This window comes from Bos javanicus, chromosome 9 (assembly GCF_032452875.1).
Source record: "Bos javanicus breed banteng chromosome 9, ARS-OSU_banteng_1.0, whole genome shotgun sequence".
In the NCBI taxonomy this organism is placed as follows: domain Eukaryota; kingdom Metazoa; phylum Chordata; class Mammalia; order Artiodactyla; family Bovidae; genus Bos; species Bos javanicus.
Genome location: NC_083876.1, coordinates 43,675,893 through 43,696,481, shown reverse-complemented (window position 1 = coordinate 43,696,481; position 20,589 = coordinate 43,675,893). Strand labels below are relative to the sequence as shown.

The 20,589-nt window shown below is 39.7% G+C and overlaps 1 protein-coding gene across 9 annotated transcripts in view; it reads right to left on the bottom strand.

The window, feature by feature from the left end:
- Positions 1-19,264, bottom strand: part of ATG5 (autophagy related 5) — a 152,757-nt gene extending 133,493 nt beyond the window's left edge. For 6 of the 9 annotated variants that reach the window (XM_061427696.1, XM_061427699.1, XM_061427698.1 and 3 more), the window contains exons 1-2: positions 19,174-19,264; positions 12,808-12,971 (exon numbers count right to left, since the gene is read on the bottom strand). In XM_061427696.1, the coding sequence (XP_061283680.1) occupies positions 12,808-12,915 (108 nt within the window). In that variant the 5' untranslated portion in view covers positions 12,916-12,971; positions 19,174-19,264. Of the gene's footprint in view, positions 1-12,807; positions 12,972-18,921; positions 19,004-19,173 lie in introns of those variants that run through there. The other 3 variants (XM_061427697.1, XM_061427702.1, XM_061427700.1) reach the window with 2 other exon arrangements.
- Between the last annotated feature and the right edge of the window lie 1,325 nt (positions 19,265-20,589).

Below are 20,589 nucleotides of genomic sequence, written 5' to 3'. Positions count from 1 at the left end.
TCTTAACCATTTGAGCCAACAGGGAAACCCCAAAGAGAAACAGTACTTGAGGATTATTCTAACCATTGTATATAAAAGACTGCAATAAGATTCTAGACAGGAAATCTGTTAAGGAAATATTACATGAGATGAGAAAGAAGGAATGGAAAAGTAGGGGAGGCCTGGAAATTAGAACAAATTTTGGTGATAACTAATGAAGAAATCTAAAGGAGGTAAGACACGTTAGATGACTAACTTTTGAGTTACACATTCACATCTTTAAATGCAATAAAGCACAAGCTTAGAATATAATACTGATGAACTGGGGTCCTGCTAGTGTCAGTCAACACTAATCTGTCCTTATGGAGGCTGGACCTACTTGGGCTTTGCAGAGAGAAAAGTCTGGAAAGGAACACTGAGGATGGTATAGTAAGAACTGGAAGCATGAAGGCCATCAGAATTATTCCCCCCAGGAAAGGAGCCCAGAAAGAAAACATAAGAGAGCAATGATTTATTTAAAGAACCTACAGGTAGATAAAAGGAGGAACTTGGCAAAAATTCATGTATTCTCCTCCTTTGCAGGAGAAGCTCTAGCCATTTCTTGCTTTCCTAAGGTTCTGTTCTCTTTTGGTGGTAAAATGGTTTGTTACTCTCTTTCAGCTGCTTCTGTGAATGGAACTCTGTATCACTTTTCATGTTGCTTATTCAAAGTTATGTTTTTTTGATCAGTGAATCAAATAGAATTATGTACTGGGCTGGGGACTATATACAGAGAGAAATATTCTAGTTCAGGGATCGATACTTAATCAATGAAGATAGAGGTGACAGGCTCCAGTTAGGTAAGAGAACATTACAGTGGTCCTAGGGGCTACAAGGTAAAGGATGTGAGTGGTAGCTGGAATGTTCCAGTATGGAAAAAAGGTGCTCATATTAGGAATAAGCTGTAGGATAGGAATGTGAATTGAACAGAACATAATTCCTCTTTTTAAAAGATTTTTAAATTTTTTGGTCATGCCACACAGCAAGTGCAATCTTAGCTACCTGACCAGGGAGGGATCAAACCTACGCCCTGGTTTGGAAGCATGGAGTCTTAACCCCTGGACCGCCAGGGAAGTCCCAGAAGCTCTTCTTTTATTATATAATGAAACAACTAAAATGTGATTAGAGAAGAAAAGAAAAAGGAAACTAAAAGTTACTAAGTATAAGGAAAAGCACTAGTTGTTTTACAGGAAGTATTATTATCACTTCTATTTTACATACAGCTTTAATATTAGTAACTTGTCAAAACCATATTCTATTAAAGAAATCACAAAGAAAAATTCATTAGTGTCACAAATGACAGAATCAAGTACAGATGTAACATGGACAGTCTCTAAGAAATTAAAATATCATGGTAAATTAGCCATTTTAAAAAAATAAATAAATATAATCTATTCGTCCAACAGTTCTGTATTATTAAGTCCAGGACTTTAACCAGTGTGTTGGGTATTACATAGTTATCTACTCTGTAGAGAACGATATTCACCTACGGAGATCCTAAGAAGGAAGATAAATCAGGAAAAAATGAGTGTGGGTATCAGCTCTTGATTTTGGAAAGACCTATACTACATGTACAAGGTTTAGCTGCTGCTGCTAAGTCACTTCAGTCGTGTCTGACTCTGTGTGATCCTGTAGATGGCAGCCCACCAGGCTCTGGCGTCCCTGGGATTCTCCAGGCAAGAACATTGGAGTGCGTTGCCATTTCCTTCTCCAATGCATGAAAGTGAAAAGTGAAAGTGAAGTTGCTCAGTCGTGTCCGACTCTTAGCAACCCCATGGACTGCAGCCTACCAGGCTCCTCCGTCCATGGGATTTTCCAGGCAAGAGTACTAGAGTGGGGTGCCATTGCCTTCTCCGCAAGGTTCAACTAGAGTTGCTGAAAAATTCACAAATGATTTTCATGATACAAAAATTTCTTTCCAATAAGGAATTAGTAACATTAGAATTTAAGCTCCATTAAGACAAGGGTTTTCATCTGTTTTGTTCACGGCTAACATTCCCAATGGCCAAAATAGTGCCTGCTTTATAAGAGGCGTATAATAAATATTTGATAAAGAATCAGAGATGACAAAGGTTAAAAGAGTGACAAAAGGTCAAAAGTGATAAATTTTAAAAGAATGCTCATTCATAAGACAGAATCCACACTCACACTAAAATGTAGCTGGAATCTTCTGTTCTACATTGGCCCGTGGGAGTAATCTGTAACTAATATAAATATAGTAGCACTAAGAAAAAACTAGAATAGGTACAGATACAGTTTATCCAGTAAATATTCAAATAGGTAAAATGGAAAGAAAATAACAACAAAAGCATAACCCTGCCTTCTACATTAGGATTGTATCACACAAGAATTTTCTTTGGTATATCTCATTGGTTTACTTCAAGCTCATTTTTTCAAACTGTGTTAAAATATACCTAGCATAAAATTTACCATGTTAACCATTTTAAGCAAACAGTTCAGTGACATTAAATACATTGACACTGCTGTGTCACCCATGTGACACCCATGACTATCCATCTCCAGAACTTTCCATCAAATTCTGTACCTATTAAACAATAATTACCTCATTCTCTTCTTCCTCCCTAGTGGCTCAGATGGTAAAGAATCTGCCTGCAGTGCAGGAGACCCAGGTTTGATCTCTGGATTGGGAAGATCCCTGGAAAAGGGCATAGCAACCCACTCCAGTATTTTTGCCTGGAGAACTTCATGGACAGAGGAGCCATGAGACACTTCTGAGTGACTATCACTTTCCCTTCTTCCTCCCAGCCTTCCATAATCACTTTTTAACTTTCCGGCTCTGAATTAGACCCTTCTAGAAGGCAATGGCCCCCCACTCCAGTACTCTTGCCTGGAAAATCCCTTGGACGGAGGAGCCTGGTAGGCTGCAGTCCATGGGGTCGCTAGGAGTAGGACATGACTGGGCAACTTCACTTTCACTTTCATGCACTGGAGAACGAAATGGCAACCCACTCCAGTGTTCTTGCCTGGAGAATCCCAGGGATGGGGGAGCCTGGTGGGCTGCTGTCTATGGGATCACAAAGAGTCGAACACAACTGAAGTGACTTAGCAGCAGCAGCAGCAGCAATTACATCTAAATGGAATCATAAAATAATTGTCCTTTTGTGTCTGGCTCATTTCACTTCAATTAACGTTTTCAAGGTTCAAGTTCTTTTAATACAAAAAGGTTTAACCCCTCCAGGGATACTCTCCACTATATGGACTCTTATTCTCTTATTCTTCATTCAGCACTCAGTATGACACACGTGATACATTTTTTTCCCTCTGTATAGCCAATAAGGAATACATGTTTTACATAGTTGTATAGATTACTTGACTTCCGTGGTTGCTCAGCAATAAAGAATCCACCTGCAACGCAGGAGATGCTGGCTTGATCCCTGTATTGGGAAGATTTCCTGGAGAAGGGAATGGCAATCTACTCCAGTATTCTTGCCTGGGAAATCCCATGGACAGAGGAGCCCAGTGGGCTACAGGCCACAGGGTCGCAAGAGTTGGACATAACTTAGCAACTAAACAATAACAACAGATGGCTTATGTTTCAGCAAAAAAGTGCCTGTAATATTGTTTACACCAAATCCTATTTTGTCCAAGAATTTTCAGCTATAAAATTAGAGATTCACTTAACAAACAAACATAGAATTAAAATACACTGGAATCCTCTAGTAAACAGAATCCAACAACATATTAAAAAGATCACACATCATGACCAAGTGGGCTTTATCCCAGGGATGCAAGGATTCTTCAATATTCGCAAATCAATCAATGTGATACACCACATTAACAAGTTGAAAGATAAAAACCTTATGTTTTTATCTCAATAGATGCAGAGAAAGCCTTTGACAAAATTCAACATCCATTTATGATAAAAACCTTCCAGAAAGAAGGCTTAGAAGGATCATACCTCGGTATAATAAAAGCCATATATGATAAACCCACAGCAAACGTTATCCTCAATCGTGAAAAACTAAAAGCATTTCCCCTAAAGTCAGGAACAAGACAAGGGTGCCCACTCTCATCAATACTATTCAACATAGTTTTGGAACTTTTAGCCACAGCAATTAGAGAAGAAAAAGAAAGAAAAGGAATCCAGATTAGAAAAGAAGATGTAAAACTCTCACTGTTTGCAGATGACATGATCCTCTACATAGGTGCCCTAAAGACACCACCACAGAATTACTAGAGCTAATCAATGAATATAGTAAAGTTGCAGGATATAAAATTAATACACAGAAATCCCTTGCATTCCTATATACTAACAATGAGAAAACAAAGAGAAATTAATGAAACAATTTCATTCACCATTGTGATGAAAAGAATAAAATACTTAGGAATAAATCTACCTAAAGAAACAAAAGACTTATATATAGAAAACTATAGAACACTCATGAAAGAAACCAAAGATGACACAAATAGATGGAGAAATATACCATGTTCATGGATGGGAAGAATCAATATAGTGAAAATGAGCATACTACCCAAAGGAATCTATAAATTCAATACAATCCCTACCAAGCTACCAATGGTATTTTTCACAGAACTAGAACAAATAATTTTAAAATTTGTACGGAAATACAAAAAAACCTCAAATAGCCAAAGCAATCTTGAGAAAAAAGAAGAATGGAACTGGAGGAATCCACCTGCCTGACTTCAGATTTACTACAAAGCTACAGTCATCAAGACAACATGGTACTGGCACAAAGAGAGAAATATAGACCAATGGAACAAAATAGAAAGCCCAGAGATAAATCCACACACCTATGGACACCTTACCTTTGACAAAGGAGGCAAGAATATACAATGGAGAAAAGACAATCTCCGTAACAAGTGATGCTGGGAAAACTGGTCAACCACCTGTAAAAGAATGAAACTAGAACATTTTCTAACACCACACATAAAAATAAACTCTAAATGGATTAGAGATCTAAATGTAAGACCAGAAACTATAAAACTCCTAGAGGAAAACATAGGTAAAACACTCTCTGATATAAATTACAACAGGATCCTCTACGACCCACCTCCCAGAGTAATGGAAATAAAAGCAAAAATAAACAAATGGGACCTAATTAAACTTAAAAGCTTTTGCACAATGAAGGAAATTAAAAGCAAGGTGAAAAGAGAGCCTTCAGAATGAGAGAAAATAATAGCAAATAAAGCAACTGACAAAGAATTAATCTCAAAAATATACAAGCAGCTCATGCAGCTCAATACCAGGAAAATAAATGACCCAATCAAAAAATGGGCCAAAGAACTAAACAGACGTTTCTCCAAAGAAGACATACAAATGGCTAACAAACACACGAAAAGATGCTCAACATCACTCATTATCAGAGAAATGCAAATCAAAACCACAATGAGGTACCATCTCATGCTGGTCAGAATGGCTGCTCTCGAAAAGCCTACAAATAATAAATGCTGAAGAGGGTGTGGAGAAAAGGGAACCCTCTTTCTTTAGGAATAAATTCCACTGTTGGTGGGAATGCAAACTAATACAGCCACTATGGAGAACAGTATGGAGATTCCTTAAAAAACCTGGAAATAGAACTGTCATATGACCCAGCAATCCCACTGTGGGGCATATACACTGAGGAAACCAGAATTGAAAGAGACACAGGTACCCCAGTGTTCATTACAGCACTGTTTACAATAGCTAGGACATGGAAGCAACCTAGATGTCCATCGGCAGATGAATGGATAAGAAAGCTGTGGTACATATACACAATGGAATAGTACTCAGCTATTAAAAAGAATGCATTTGAATCAGTTCTAATGAGGTGGATGAAACTGGAGCCTATTATACAGAGTGAAGTAACTCAGAAAGAAAAACACCAATACAGTATACTGACACATATATATGGAATTTAGAAAGATGGTAATGATGACCCTATATGCAAGACAGCAAAAGAGACACAGATATAAAGAACAGACTTTTGGACTCTGTAGGAGAAGGCAAGGGTGGCATGATTTAAGAGAATAGCATTAAAACATGTATATTATCATATGTGAAACAGATAACCAGTCCAAGCTCGATGCATGAAACAGGGCACTCAAAGCCGGTGCACTGGGACAACCCTGAGGGATGGGATGGGGAGGGAGGTGGGAGGAGGGTTCAGGATGGGGGACACACGTACACCCATGGCTGATTTATGTCAATGTATGGCAAAAACCACTACAATAAAGTAATTAGCCTCCAATTAAAATAAATTTAAAAATATACCAGAATTCTGTTCCATTTCAATGTGTGAGGCATCACACTAGGTGATGAGGACAGAGCAGTGAATGAGACAAAAAGAGTTCTTCCTCTCATGAAGCTTATAGGCTTAAGAGGAACACAGTAAAAACAAAATTACAAATATGATGAATGTAAAGAAGTAAAGGATGTTATAGGAGCAAACAGCAAAGAAATTTACAGGAAAGCTCAAGGAAGGCCTTTACAGGAAGTAAATTTTAAGGCAAGAGTCAAAAGGGAAAGAGGAACGAACCAAACATGGGTGGATTTGGATGTCTGGGTGTGAGTAGGGGTGGGAGATACTTCTGTTCATTCTAGCAGAGGGAACTGCAAGGAAGGCATGGCGTGAATACAGAAAGACAAAGACTGGCACATGAGGAATTTTAAGAATTTGAATATGAAAGGACTGTAGAGGTTTAGGACAGAATAGTACAGAAGAAGCAAGGGACCAGGTCACGAAGAACCTTGTAAACTACATTAAGGATCCTAAAGGCAATGAAAAGCCACTACAGGTTTCAAGCTGGCAGGTGAAAAGATTAGGTATATGTTTTTAAAGATTACTCTAACTGTGCAGACGGGAAAACGGAAAGAGGGCAGGACAGAAACCAGGGAAATCAGTTAATATTACAAAACCCCTTGGTTTTCAAATGGTCGTCTGAACTAGGCTGTTATCATGGCACATGAAAGGTATAAGAAAAGTACGAAATATCTGAGATGTAAAATCAGACAGATCCAATTATGACTGAATGTCAGCGATATAGAATAAGGCAGTATCAAAGGATGAGTTCCATGTTAATTGCTGTAGGAGTAATTAATTAGCTGGATGATAAGACAAGAATAGAAGATGGCAGATGACCAGGTTTTCTGGAGTAAAGATGATGAGTCCAGCTTCAAACACACTCAGTTTGAGTTCCTTCGAGACATCTAAGTGAGGTTATCAGCAGAAAGACATACAGATCTGGAGCTCAGGAGAAAAAGCCTGGGGAGCTGTTAAGATAAAAATGCTCAACAAAGACATAAAAATGGAGTGAGAGCTCTAGTAGGGGAAAAAATTGAGAAAGTGAAAGTTGCTCAGTCATGTCTGACTCTTTGCAACCCCATGGACTATACAGTCCATGGAATTCTCTAGGCCAGAACACTGGAGTGGGTAGCCTTTCCTTTCTCCAGGGGTTCTTCCCAACCCAGGGATTGAACCTAGATCTCTGGCATTCCAGGCAGGTTCTTTACCAGCTGAGCCACAAAGGAAACCCAAGAATACTGGAACGGGTAGCCTATCCCTTCTCTAGCAATTCTTTCTGACCTAGTAATTGAACTGAGGTCTCCTGCATTGCAATTGAATTCTTTACCAACTGAGCTATCAGGGAAGCACCACCCCCTGCTCCGCAAAAAAAAGAGAAGTGGACCCCCCCCCAAAAAAAAGGCAAAGCAAAGGGGAGCACAGGAGCAAAACCAGGGATGAGGCACTGCAGAGTGAGAGGACAGTGTAATAAAACCGAGGAAACAGCCAAAAATATCAAATAAGGCTGAGAGATCAAGCAAATTAAAGTTCAAAAGCAGACTCTAGGTCTGGTTAAAGAATAAAAAAATAAAAATTTTTAAAAAGATGTCACTAGGGACTTTGACAAGAACAGTTTTGTTGAAGCAATGCGAAAATATGATTATAGCAAAGTAAGTAGTGGGAGGTGGGGAGGAAACAATGAGTACAGACAATCCTTTTGATAAGTCTGGCTGTGAAAGAAAATCAAGTGGTTGAAAGAAAGATGGGGTCAAAGAGGTTTGTTACAGGATAGGAAGGATCTGAGACAATATAAATGCTGCAAAGTTGTTGTTAATAGACAGAAAAAGTTGAAAGTAAAATAAATAGAGAAGGCAGAAGATGGGATCCAGAACACAGATGGAAAGCTGGGCCTTGCCCGAGAAGAAAGGGCACCTCTTCCATTAAAACAGGAGAGAAAAAAGTGAATCTGTGCAGATACACTCTCACCTCTCTGTGCAGATACGCTTTACAGAGTTGGCGGCAGAAAGGTAAGGAAGGTCCTGTCACGTGGTTTCTATTTTCTTTGTGAAGTAGGAAGTGAGGTGAGGGCTCAGAGGAGTCCTAGCAGAGGACAGACACAGTTGACTATGGGAACATAAACAGACTGCTGGGAAAAGTTTAGGGTCTACTCAGATCAACTACCACACATCTGTGTGATCACCTCTGGTAAAAAGTCACAAAATATGAATGCAATTTAGTGTGTATGTTTCATACTGGATAATCTAAAGGAAAAGTAACAGTTCAAATGAATATAACAGAAACAACAAAAACTGAAACGTTGCTTTGTTTCTAGGAAAGTTCCTTGCTAATATTCTCTGTAATATAAGATATAATTCTCAATGATTATGACACATAGAATTGGCTGAAAGATTTATACAGAGCCAACAAATCAAAATGCAGAAATAAAGAGAAATATATCTAACATTAATAAGCTTTTCCAATTAAAACAGAAAATCCCAGAAGACTCTGAATAAAAATTATTTAATTTACAAATTTGGTACAGAGTGGATATTTTAAAATCCAGTTTCTAAGAAAGAAGCTATAAACATTAAAAAAAGGAAACTACATTCCCATTCACCCATCCTTCCTGCACCTCCCCCTGAACACGAATGGACGCTTCAGGCCACAATGACAACCCTGTTATATCACCTCACCTGAACTCTAAGAATGTCTGGGAAAGAGGTCTACTAGCTCTCAGGGCAAATTTTCATCCCATTTCATCTACCTCTTTAAAACAGTATCATTATTACAACCCAAAGCAATTAAAAATACATTCAAGCTTAATTTACAACAAAGAGATACGTGAACTAAAATCATATTGGCACTAAAGTGTTTACCGATAATAATTCTAATAGTAAAACCACTGCTAGTGGTTTTGTATACAGCATTTTCTTTCTTCAGTTCAGTTCAGTTCAGTCGCTCAGTCGTGTCCGACTCTGCGACCCCATGGACTGCAGCATGCCAGGCCTCCCTATCTATCACCAACTCCCGGAGTTTATTCAAACTCATGTCCATTGAGTCAGTGATGCCATCCAAACATCTCATCCTCTGTCATTCCCTTCTCCTCTCGCCTTCAATCTTTCCCAGCATTAGGGTCTTTTCAAATGAGTCAGCTCTTCGCATCAGGTGGCCAAAGTACTGGAGTTTCAGCTTCAACACTACAGTTGAAAAGCATCAATTCTTCAGCACTCAGCTTTCTTTATAGTCCAACTCTCACATCCATACATGACTACTGGAAACCATAGCCTTGACTAGACGGACCTGTGTTGGCAAAGTAATGTCTCTGCTTTTGAAATGCTGTCTAGGTTGGTCATAACTTTTCTTTCAAGGTGTAAGTATCTTTTTATTTCATGGCTGCAGTCACCATCTGCAGTGGTTTGGGAGCCCCAAAAAATAGTCTGGCACCGTTTCCACTGTTTCTCCATCTATTTGCCATGAAGTGATGGGACTGGATGCCATGATCTTAGTTTTCTGAATGTTGAGCTTTAAGCCAACTTTTTCACTCTCCTCTTTCACTTTCATCAAGAGGCTCTTTAGTACTTCTTCACTTTCTGCCATAAGGATGGTGTCATCTGCATATCTGAAGTTATTGATATTTTTCCCGGCAATCTTGATTCCAGCTCGTGCTTCATCCAGCCCAGCGTTTCTCATGATGTACTCTGCATAGAAGTTAAATAAGCAGGGTGACAATATACAGCTTAGATGTACTCCTTTTTGTATTTGGAACCAGTCTGTTGTTCCATGTTCAGTTCTAATTGTTGCTTCCTAACCTGCATACAGATTTCTCAAGAGGCAGGTCAGGTGGTCTGGCATTCCCATCTCTTTTAGAATTTTCCAGTTTATTGTGACCCACCCAGTCAAAGGCTTTGGCATAGTCAATAAAGCAGAAATAGATGTTTTTCTGGAACTCTCTTGCTTTTTCAATGATCCAATGGATGTTGGCAATTTGATCTCTGCTTCCTCTGCCTTTTCTAAAACCAGCTTGAACAACTGGAAGTTCATGGTTCATGTACTGTTGAAGCCTGGCTTGCAGAATTTTGAGCATTACTTTACTAGTATGTGAGATGAGTGCAATTGTGCAGTAGTTTGAGCATTCTTTGGCACTGCCTTTCTTAGGGATTAGAATGAAAACTGACCTTTTCCAGTCCTGTGGCCACTGCTGAGGTTTCCAAATGTGCTGGCATATTGAGTGCAGCACTTTCACAGCATCATCTTTTAGGATTTGAAATAGCTCAACTGGAATTCCCTCACCTCCAATAACTTTGTTTGTAGTGATGCTTCCTAAGGTCCACTTGACTTCACATTCCAGGATGTCTGGCTCTAGGTGAGTGTTCACACAATCACTTTTTCTTTCTTACACTTCAGTCTTTATCTGACTCTTTGTGACCCCATGAATGGTAGCCTGCCAGGCTCCTCTGCCCATGGGATTTCCCAGGCAAGAACACTGGAGTGAGTTGCCATTTCTTTCTCCACACTTAAGTATGCATGCATTTAAACAGCAAAATCTGAATTATGCTGCATAGTTTTAAAGTTCAGTTCTTTAATATTTATTATATGCCTGTCACCCAATAATCTGAAAAAACATCACCACAATGAAGTTTCTTTTGGGTGAAGAATTAGGAAGAATTCAAGGAAAAAAAAAAAAATCAATTCGTATTAAAAACAATCTTCTTCCAACAGTTAATCTCATTACTTACCATTTTTAATTCGATTAGAAACAAAAAACAACTTATCCTCTAGTTCTCACAATGGTCTTTTCATATTTAAAACAGATTTATAAATAAGGAAGGAAAAATATTATATTCTTTACTTGCTTTTTTTAAGTGCAGAAAATGTGTCAAACATCATATTCTGATTTAAAAGTAAACAGTCTTAAATCATGTATCTCTTAGCTTTCACTACTTTGACCAACTGGACACACATACACTCCTCCGTGTAAGTACTATTAGAAAGCTGCCCAAGGTTAAAAGTTTTCATTAAAATAGCAAAAGCTAGTTTGGAAACAAACTTAAATGATATCCTCACCCAAACTACTGAGGGAGAAGAGTAAAAATACATCTAACAAATGAAATGTCTCTAAAAATAAACTATGATCACTTTTCATTTTAACCATGGAAGTTTTTCTAAAGATGGAAAATTGCTGAGTTTCCAAAGTAGAAATGATTCAAATTTATATAATCAGTTATGATTATCTGAAAAAGTACAAAAGACTACCCAATTTCTCTGAAATTATCATTCAGTAAGAAAACCCAGAGAATTTAAACAAACCCCCAACATGGGGGTGGAGAGACTTTCATGCACTGAGTATCTACCATTTGTGTGACATATTCCAGATTCAAGGACGCACAGAGAAAAACGAAACAGTTCCTGTATCCAACAAGTCAGAGGACGGGCCCCTACAGGAGCTTCCTCCAACCATCTGACTATCCCCAGCTGGGGCAGGTAGGGGACGAGTGCTGCCTCACCAGCACACAGGGGAGAAAGCCAAGGGCAAGCTCAACTGAAGTGAAACAAGAGACAGTCCAGCAGCACAGACGTGTTTCACTTCTCCAGATCTTCCTGAGTAAATAATACTACGTGTGCATGCATACTAAGTCGTTTCAGTCATGGCCGACTCTTCGCAAGCCCATGGACTGTGCAGCCCACCAGGCTCCTCTGTCCACGGGCTTCTCCAGGCAAGAGTACTGGAGTGGGTTGCCATGTACTTCTCCAGGGGATCTTCCCAACCCAGGAATCAAACCCATGTCTCATGTCTCCTGCACTGGCAGGCGGGTTCTTTACCACTGGCACCACCTGGGAAGCCTGTGTACCTGAGACACAAAGGAAAAACTAAAATGACAGTAACTGAGAACGTCTTTGCCTACTAGGGACTGTTTAGTAAAAAGGCAAGATGCTATTATCTCTGACTGACAGATGCTTACGTTTGGATCATATCGGCAATTAAAAAGAAAAAAGAAAAGCAGACTAAAATCAAAAGATAACTGATACTCTCTTTTTAGAACAGATAATACACTAACTCCAATCCACAAGCCTACATGCAACAAATTATGTTATTAAACAATATGTTTCTTTTTATCTATATTAAATCATGAACATATGAAGATACACCCACATTCATATGTTCATTTCAGCTATCAAAAAAATTTAAATAGTTGCTTTGAATACAAAAGAACCAAATCTGAACCTATCATTTTCAAAATAGCTTCCTGTTAAAAAACCACACATAACTTATGATTCATTATCATACACTATAGATGTGTAAGAAAAAGAAAGTCAAGATGGTCCCGTATCAACATGTCAGCAGTGCTTTTATCCTCTGAGCACTAGGATTAGAGACGATTCTTACTTCCTTCTTTTCACAGGTCTGTGTCTCCTAATTTTTTTTCCATAATAAGCACATATTAATTGTATACAAAGAGTTGAAAACCAGCCTCCTGGTTCTTAAGAGCTTTCTCTACAGAAATGGACAAAGTCCCGACATCCCACTTGCCACCACCAGCATACTTACATAGTATGGCTCTGCCTCGCGTTCAGTTATCTCATCCTGATACAGGGTGAAGCAAGTTGGAATTCGTCCAAACCACACATCTCGAAGCACATCTTTGTCATCTGTCATTCTTCCAGTGATGAAAGCAGTACATATAGGCTAAATTATTTTCAGCCAAAGCCAAACTGAAAATAAAATGAAGAGCGTTGGTCTGATCCTTGTAAGAATAAACGAACCTGCTCCAAAACAAAGATTATAGGAAATCAAGAATGCCGTTAACGATTATTCACTTCAAAAAACTACATGATGGCATTCTTTAGAATGAATGCAAAAATCAGTACAACAAATTCCAAATGTGAAGCCATTATTTATTTAAAGAGATCACAGAAGTAACCATTTCAAAATTACATATACAAATAACAAACCACAGCCAAAGTGAAACTATACTTGCAACATTCTCTCAAGCCCCAAAAAAGTATACTGCTTATCTAAAGTGAACTCTTCACCTGTAACTTTTGTCTCAGTTTTCTCATCTATAAAATGGGAATAATAGCACTGACCATGTAAGAGAGATATGAAAATTAAATTCATACATGTAGAATACTTACAATAATGCCTGTAGCACAGTACTAGTAGTATAAGATGTATCTGTCATCATAATTTATAGAACCAACAAGAGCTTGTCTCAAAAAATGTTTAAAAGTCAAAAACTTCAAGAACTTAGAATAATCAAAAGCATTATCTAGTGTAAACTGGAATTAGTAAAGGAAAATACAACCAAAAATTATGCACTGAGCATTGCTAGTAACACTCACGATAAGAGTCACAATTTGACCATTTGATACACCCAGCTCTGTGGCAGATGATGAGGGCTTCACGATGATGATGACAATGACGATGGTGGTGTTCATTTTTTAAAAACCTCAGGCATATTTGACTCTGCAACCCAATGGATTGTAGCCCGCCAGGCTCCTCTGTCCATGGGGATTCTCCAGGCAAGAATACTGGACTGGGGAGCCATTCCATTCTCCAAAGGATCTTCCAGATCCAGGGACAGGACCCAAGTCTCCTGCATTGCACGCAGATTCTTTACTGTCTGAGCCACCAGGGAAGCCCCTACAGGCATTGCCCAGAAGGTACTATTTACAAATCTGCTAAACATACCATGCACTTTCGTGTACGTTCCATAGCTGTGCTCATGCTGGTGGTTCCTAACCCTAAAGTACCCTTCCTCACCTTGTCTTCGACTTGGACAGCCTTCAGGAATCTGCTCAAAACAGCCTTTCTTCTATGCATGAATCAGGCAGAACCTCACTGCACCTTTACTTTTCCACTGCAGCAGGATTTTCAATCTGGTACTCTTTCCACCATACCATATTAATTGCCAAACATCCCTTTCAACTCCAATATGTCCATGGTTATAATTAAATGTTACTTTGTGAGTGCTTTCATAGGGAGGAGGGGAAGCAGTTAAATATTAACAGAACTTACCATGTTCAGGGAAGAATTTTAAAAGATACTGAACTTGAAGACTGGGTAAAATATGGACAGAAGAAAAGAAGACAAATAATCCAAGCAGGGCAATATAGCATTAGCAAAGACAGGAAGTGGCAGGAGCAATATATGAGCCAACGTTTTAGGAAACATATTGGGAACAGTAATAGACAATGAAAGAGTTGACACTGTGACACGGTCTACTACCATACATGATTTTAAGCAAGTCACTTTACTTCACTAAGTCTCAATTTCCTTAACTGTAAAAGTTACCAGGGTTGTTCTAGAGAAAAAAATCTATAAAGTATGTGACATGGTACTGGACACAGTAAGTGCTGAGACATAAAAGCAATTATTATTCCTTTAATGTCAAATTTATAAATACATAATGTAACCAGATCATGAAGTATACCAAATAGATAACTGTAGGTTTTCAATTTTATCCAACAAGCTGTGAGGTTCTATAATGGTGAAATAAAAACAATTATCTGGTATAGTCAGAACTATGGCTTTTCCATTAGTCATGTACGGATGTGACAGTTGTGCCATAAAAAGTGTTGAGAGCTGAAGAACTGATGCTTTTGAACTGCAGTGCTAGAGAAGACTCACGAGAGTCCCTTGGACTGCAAGGAGAGCAAACCAGTCAATCCTAAAGGAAATCAACCCTGAATATTCATTGGAAAAACTGATGCTGAAGCTGAAGTTCCAATACTTTGACCACCTGATGGAAAGAAAAGACCCTGATGCTGGGAAAGATTGAGGGCGAGAGGAAAAGGAAGCAACAGAGGATGAGATGGTTGGATGACATCACTGACTCAATGGATGAGAGTTTGAACAAACTCAGGGAAATAGTGAAGGACAGGGAAGCCTGGCATGCTGCAGTTCGTGGGGCTGCAAAGAGTAGGACATGACTTAGCAAATGAACAACAACAACAACAAATCTGATGGCAGTGCACAAAAGGAGATCTGAGTCAGAGAAAGCATAGCCAGGAAGCAATGTCCACAACCAAGGCATATAATAATGAGTGCCTGACCTAGACTGGTAGCAGTGGTTTGAAAACAGATAGGAGGCTTTTCCAGTGAAGAATAGAAGTTGGTAAAAAAAAAAAAAAAACTGGCCGAGGGATAAAGACAAGGACTGAAAAGATTTAAATGCTTACAGTAGGTAATAGAGTAAGGTAATTAAGAGGTTTTGAAACTGGACTGACATGGGTTTCAACCCTGACTTCCTCATATAAGCTGTGAGTCCTTGGACAACAAACCTGACATCTCCAAACCTCCTATCTGTAAACTGAAGATAATTCTAATGTCACAGGTTGCTCTGTGTTTAGCACCTAGTAACCAACAACAGGAAGAATGGAATACGTATTTAATTCCATGGCCGCTCTGCTTGCATATCCTTTGCCCCTTCTCTTGGCCAATTCTTAATCCTCTTTTAAGAGTGAACCTAACATCAGTTTCTTGGGACGCCTTCCACTAAGCAAACTACAATCTAATTACTTATTATTTATCTTTATTGTTATATGGTATAACAGTGCACTGCAGGTATGTTTATCTTATCTGACTCTTGCCCCTCCCAAAACTGAACAGTGAGTTCCTTGACAGCAGAAATTGAGTCATATATACCTTTGTATCAGGGAGGGTAGCACAATTAGCACATAGTTGGTTCTGGAATTTTTGTTAAACACCGGAAAATATATAAATAAAGAAAATACATAAACCCCAAGGTTACACTAGCTACTGAAGAAACTTCTCCACCTAAACTCTTGCTAAATTGGTACAATCACACTTTAAATTCAGTGAATTTTATTATTTTAGAAAAATATTTTTCCCTCTCATACATACACAATGATATCAAACCACGCATCCAACTTGAAGGCAACATTTTCGAAGAAAATGAAATCTCAAACCATGATACAATCTACTAGAAATAAGCTTCTTTAGGGCAATGACTACTACCCGACTGCTGCTGTATTTTCTGCATCTAATTCTCAGCCTGGAAAAATGGTAGGTGTGTCCAACGAAAAACACTTAGCAAACAGTATAGTGAGTATGATAAGAATGTAATGCACAATTAACAGTCCCTTTTAGGCTACAAACCAAGAGCTGCTAACCTACTACCTAAAGCTGTTTTTTTGCTGACAAAATCGCCAACTATCCACAAATTACTTAAAATATCAAATACCTACTACTAGTAAATTTGTAAACATCTAAAAATATGTTGGCTGGTCTCCCTTTAAATTCAAAAGTGGGCTCTGAGTACTGCCCAGTGTTCTCATGTTTCCCTAGTCCATTTATTCTTCTGCTGTCCCAGATCAGCTCTCTCTTCTCAAATTTTCACATCTCCTTCCTTACTCTCTCTCAGCTAATGACTTGGCTTTTTAACTATTTCCTTCTATCTGGTTACTAAGGATCACCATTTTTGAACAGGGGTTTTAAGGAACAGGCGCACCCCCACCCTGGGGGATATAGTCTGTAACTCGCCCCAACCTCCAAATGTTGAAATGTCCTGAAGTCCTTGAACCCTGCCTTTGGAGATCTCTTAGGGTTTTAAATATCATTTACACATTAACAATTCCCACATTCACATCTTCAACCTAGACTTCTCTTCTGAACTCTAGTTCCACATATACTACTGTATATTGGCATTTCATTTGGAAATTTAGCAAGTGCAAAACAGAAAATGATTTCAGATCGCCCTCTCTCCTCTTCCTAGTACTCTGTGGTCTTCCCCAAACTACTAAGTGGTAACTCCATTCTTTAGTCGCTCAGGCCTTAAATCTGGGAGCCAACCATGACCCCTCTTCACAGCTGACCAGCTCTAGCTTAGACATCAGTCTAGAACCTAGTTATTTCTCACCTCCACTACTACCACACTGATCCAAGTCACTGTGACCTTTAACTCAGATAAATGCCACAGTCTACCAACAGAGGTCTCAATATTTCTGCAACTTGCTGCAGAGAAATAACAACATAATCAGAAAAAAAAATTTAAAACACAAGTCAGATGAGTTCACTCCTTTATTCAAAACTCTTGTTGTTTAGTCCCTCAGTCGTATCTGACTCATTCACAACCCCATGGACTGTAGCCCTCCAGGCTCCTCTGTCCTTGGAATTCTCCAGGCAACAATACTGGAATGGGTAGACATTCCCTTGTCCAGGGGATCTTCCTGACCCAGAGATCCTCATTGCAGGTGGATTTTTTACCACTGAGTCACCTGGGAAGCCACTCAAAACTAGACCAATTCATTCAAAGTAAAAACTGTAAGTGTTCAAAAAAAAAAAAAACTCTTACCAGGCCCTTATACGACCTGAGGCTTCCCTGGTAGCTCAGTAGGTAAAGAATCTGCCTGCAGTTCAGGAGACCTGGGTTCGATTTCTGGATCAGGAAGATCCCCTGGAGAAGGGAATGGCAACCCACTCCAGTATTCTTGCCTGGAGAATCCCATGGACAGAGGAGCCTGGTGGGCTACAGTTCATGGGGTCGCAAAGAATCGGACACAAGACTGAGCAACTAACATTAACTACCTACTCTGACCTGCTAATCTACTTCTCTCTCCAACTTGCTCCCCCGGTGGAGCCAAACTAGCTGATATGCTCCTGCCTCAGGGATTCTGGCTGTTCTCACCGTCTTTTCCACTACATCCACATGGCACCCTTCCTTAATATTACTAGGTTTCTGCTCAAATGTCATCTTCTCTTAGGCCACCACTATAACTTCCTACACATGACACCAGCATGTCCCATTCCCCTTCATTATTTTTTCTCCACAGCACTTTTCACCACTCCACTTCACATATACTTTAATTAACTTTTAAATTAATGTTTCCTCACCCCAAACCTCAAAGTGAACTTCATCATGGCAGCGATTTTTATTGTCTTCTTCACTGTTTATTGCTTCGTTTATTTTTTGTTCAGTGCCTGGCACATAACTGGCACTTCGTATCTGTTAAATTAATAAAGTGAATCTACACTTGAAGCTTGTACATTATTCTAAAATCTCTTATCCATATAGTATCATTCTATTTGTTTTTCCCCAATTTTAATCAGCATACCATGATGGACCAAAGAACATGCTCAAATCCAATATAAAATCCTAAAATTTCCCTCAACTACTACCCTCAGCCCAACATATTTACTTTCAAATTCAAAATTCAATCAACAACTCCCTTTATGGAAACCACAAAATAATTCGGTTCAGACCCAAGTTGTACACACAGTCCCCAAAACTCCGAAATTTATCAAGTAAATTCTAGAAGACTTTAGAAGTCCAGTGCCGTTTGACAGCCTCTGGGTTCTGATTCTTGCTAAAAACATGTTGTGTCTCCACACCCTTCAGAAAAATCTAGAACCAATCCAGTTTCCTTAAGCTCCTCAACTTCAGATGTGACTTGAAAATAATCCAAAGTATAATTAAAGTATATGAAAGTGCTTTGCCAACGGGAAATTTATTTTTGGGCACTAAATATTATTAAAATGAGACTTAATGAATGCTTTGAGAAGATAAACTGGGGAAAACTCCACCGATTTCGGATAGAATCGAACTGCCTATGAAATATCTATGATCTAAATAACTACTGCACGAAAAATGCAAGTCCTGGACTAAACTCCAGAGCCTCTGATGAGACCCCGGCTTCCTACCTTAGAAAGGAACGGACGTATTCCCTCCAGAGATCACACAGGCTACACCCTCCCAGCCGGCGCTAGGGCTCCGGGGGCGGCGCCTGGGCAACGCCACCTTCCTCGGAGGAACCACCTTCACCCGCCACCACCGCCCGGGGGAGCGCTCCTCTCAACGCACACGCCCCTCCTTTTTACCACACCTACTTGGCACTTCCCCAACCCTCTTCCTGCGGGCATTTCCTCACACTGGGGTGACAGACACACACATACCCTACTAGAAGCGCCGGCTTCTCCTCCGGCTTCCTGCACAGGTGAAGACGCTGGGCGGAGGAGAGCGGCCAACACACTATCTCGCCGAGATGCACCAGCCGGGAGTCCCGATAGCCCGCGCAGCCGCAGAAGACACCTGCGCGGAGGTCGGAGTAGAGCCCAGCTCCACTTCCGCCCTCCGGTATCCAGCAAAGACGGCCCGCAGCGCCGCGGAGCCCTGGAAGCCCACCGCAAGTCCAGTCACCCTCGGCGCCCGGAGATGACGTCACTAGACCCCACGTGGCCCGCACTCCGCCCTCCGAGTTCGGCCCAACCCTGCACCTAGGCTGGAGCCAGACTTGAGCATGCGCGGACCGAGCGGTCAAACCCCCTGGCAAGTTCACAGGTGATCTCTTGGCTTGTCTGTGCTTTTGACAGTCATTGATATTTAAGAAGGTTATAACAGTTCTGTGAGAGCAGAGACTTTTACAAATACGGAGACACTGCCTCACTGGAGCTTGATCGCGGCGTCTCTCTCCTGGCTTCCCACAGTAAAATTAATAAAACGTTGATCTTCAAAGTGTTTTCCTATTTTCTCATCTTCACTTTGTCAGAGCCACAGCATGAATTAACAGGCATTTGAAGCCCTCCCATCCATCCAATTGTATATGCCTTTGTCTTCCTGTTGGTTAAAATAACAAGCAATTAGTAAACTTACTCTTAAAAGCTGTTGGCACTGGATCTATCTAGAAGCCTTACCAGACATTTAACGTTAGTCTTTTAATTACACATTCCATCAAATTATTACACTATGCATACCGAGTAAATACTACTTTATCGTTCCTGATAATTGAAAAGATTAGGAAAATCCTAGTATTAGCCACAGGATACTTTTAAAAAGAAGAATCTTCTTAGGGGTTGTTGTTTAGTCTAATGATTTATTAGTGGTAAATCACACCTTATTCAAAATTCAATCAACTTATTGGTGGGTCATCAAATCAGTTTTGTGGGTCCTGACTAGCATTTTTCAGGGAAAAAAATTAGAAAATATTGGCATGCTTCACACATGTATGCAGGTCAAAAAGTGACAGTTACAACTAGATATGGAACAACTGACTGGTTCAAAATTGGGAAAGGAGTGTGACAAGCTTGTATATTGTCACCCAGCTTATTAAACTTCTATACAGAGTACATCATGTGAAGTGCTGGGTTGGATGAATCACTAACTGGAATCAGGTTTGCCTGGAGAATATCAACAACCTCAGATATGCAGATAATCCCTCTCTAATGGCAGAAAGTGAAGAGGAACTAAAGGGCCTCTTGATGAAGGTGGAAAAGGAGAGTGAAAAAGCTGGCTTAAAACTCAACATTGAAAAAACTAAGATCATGGCATCTGGTCCAATCACTTTATGGCAAATAGAAGGGGGGAAAGTGGCA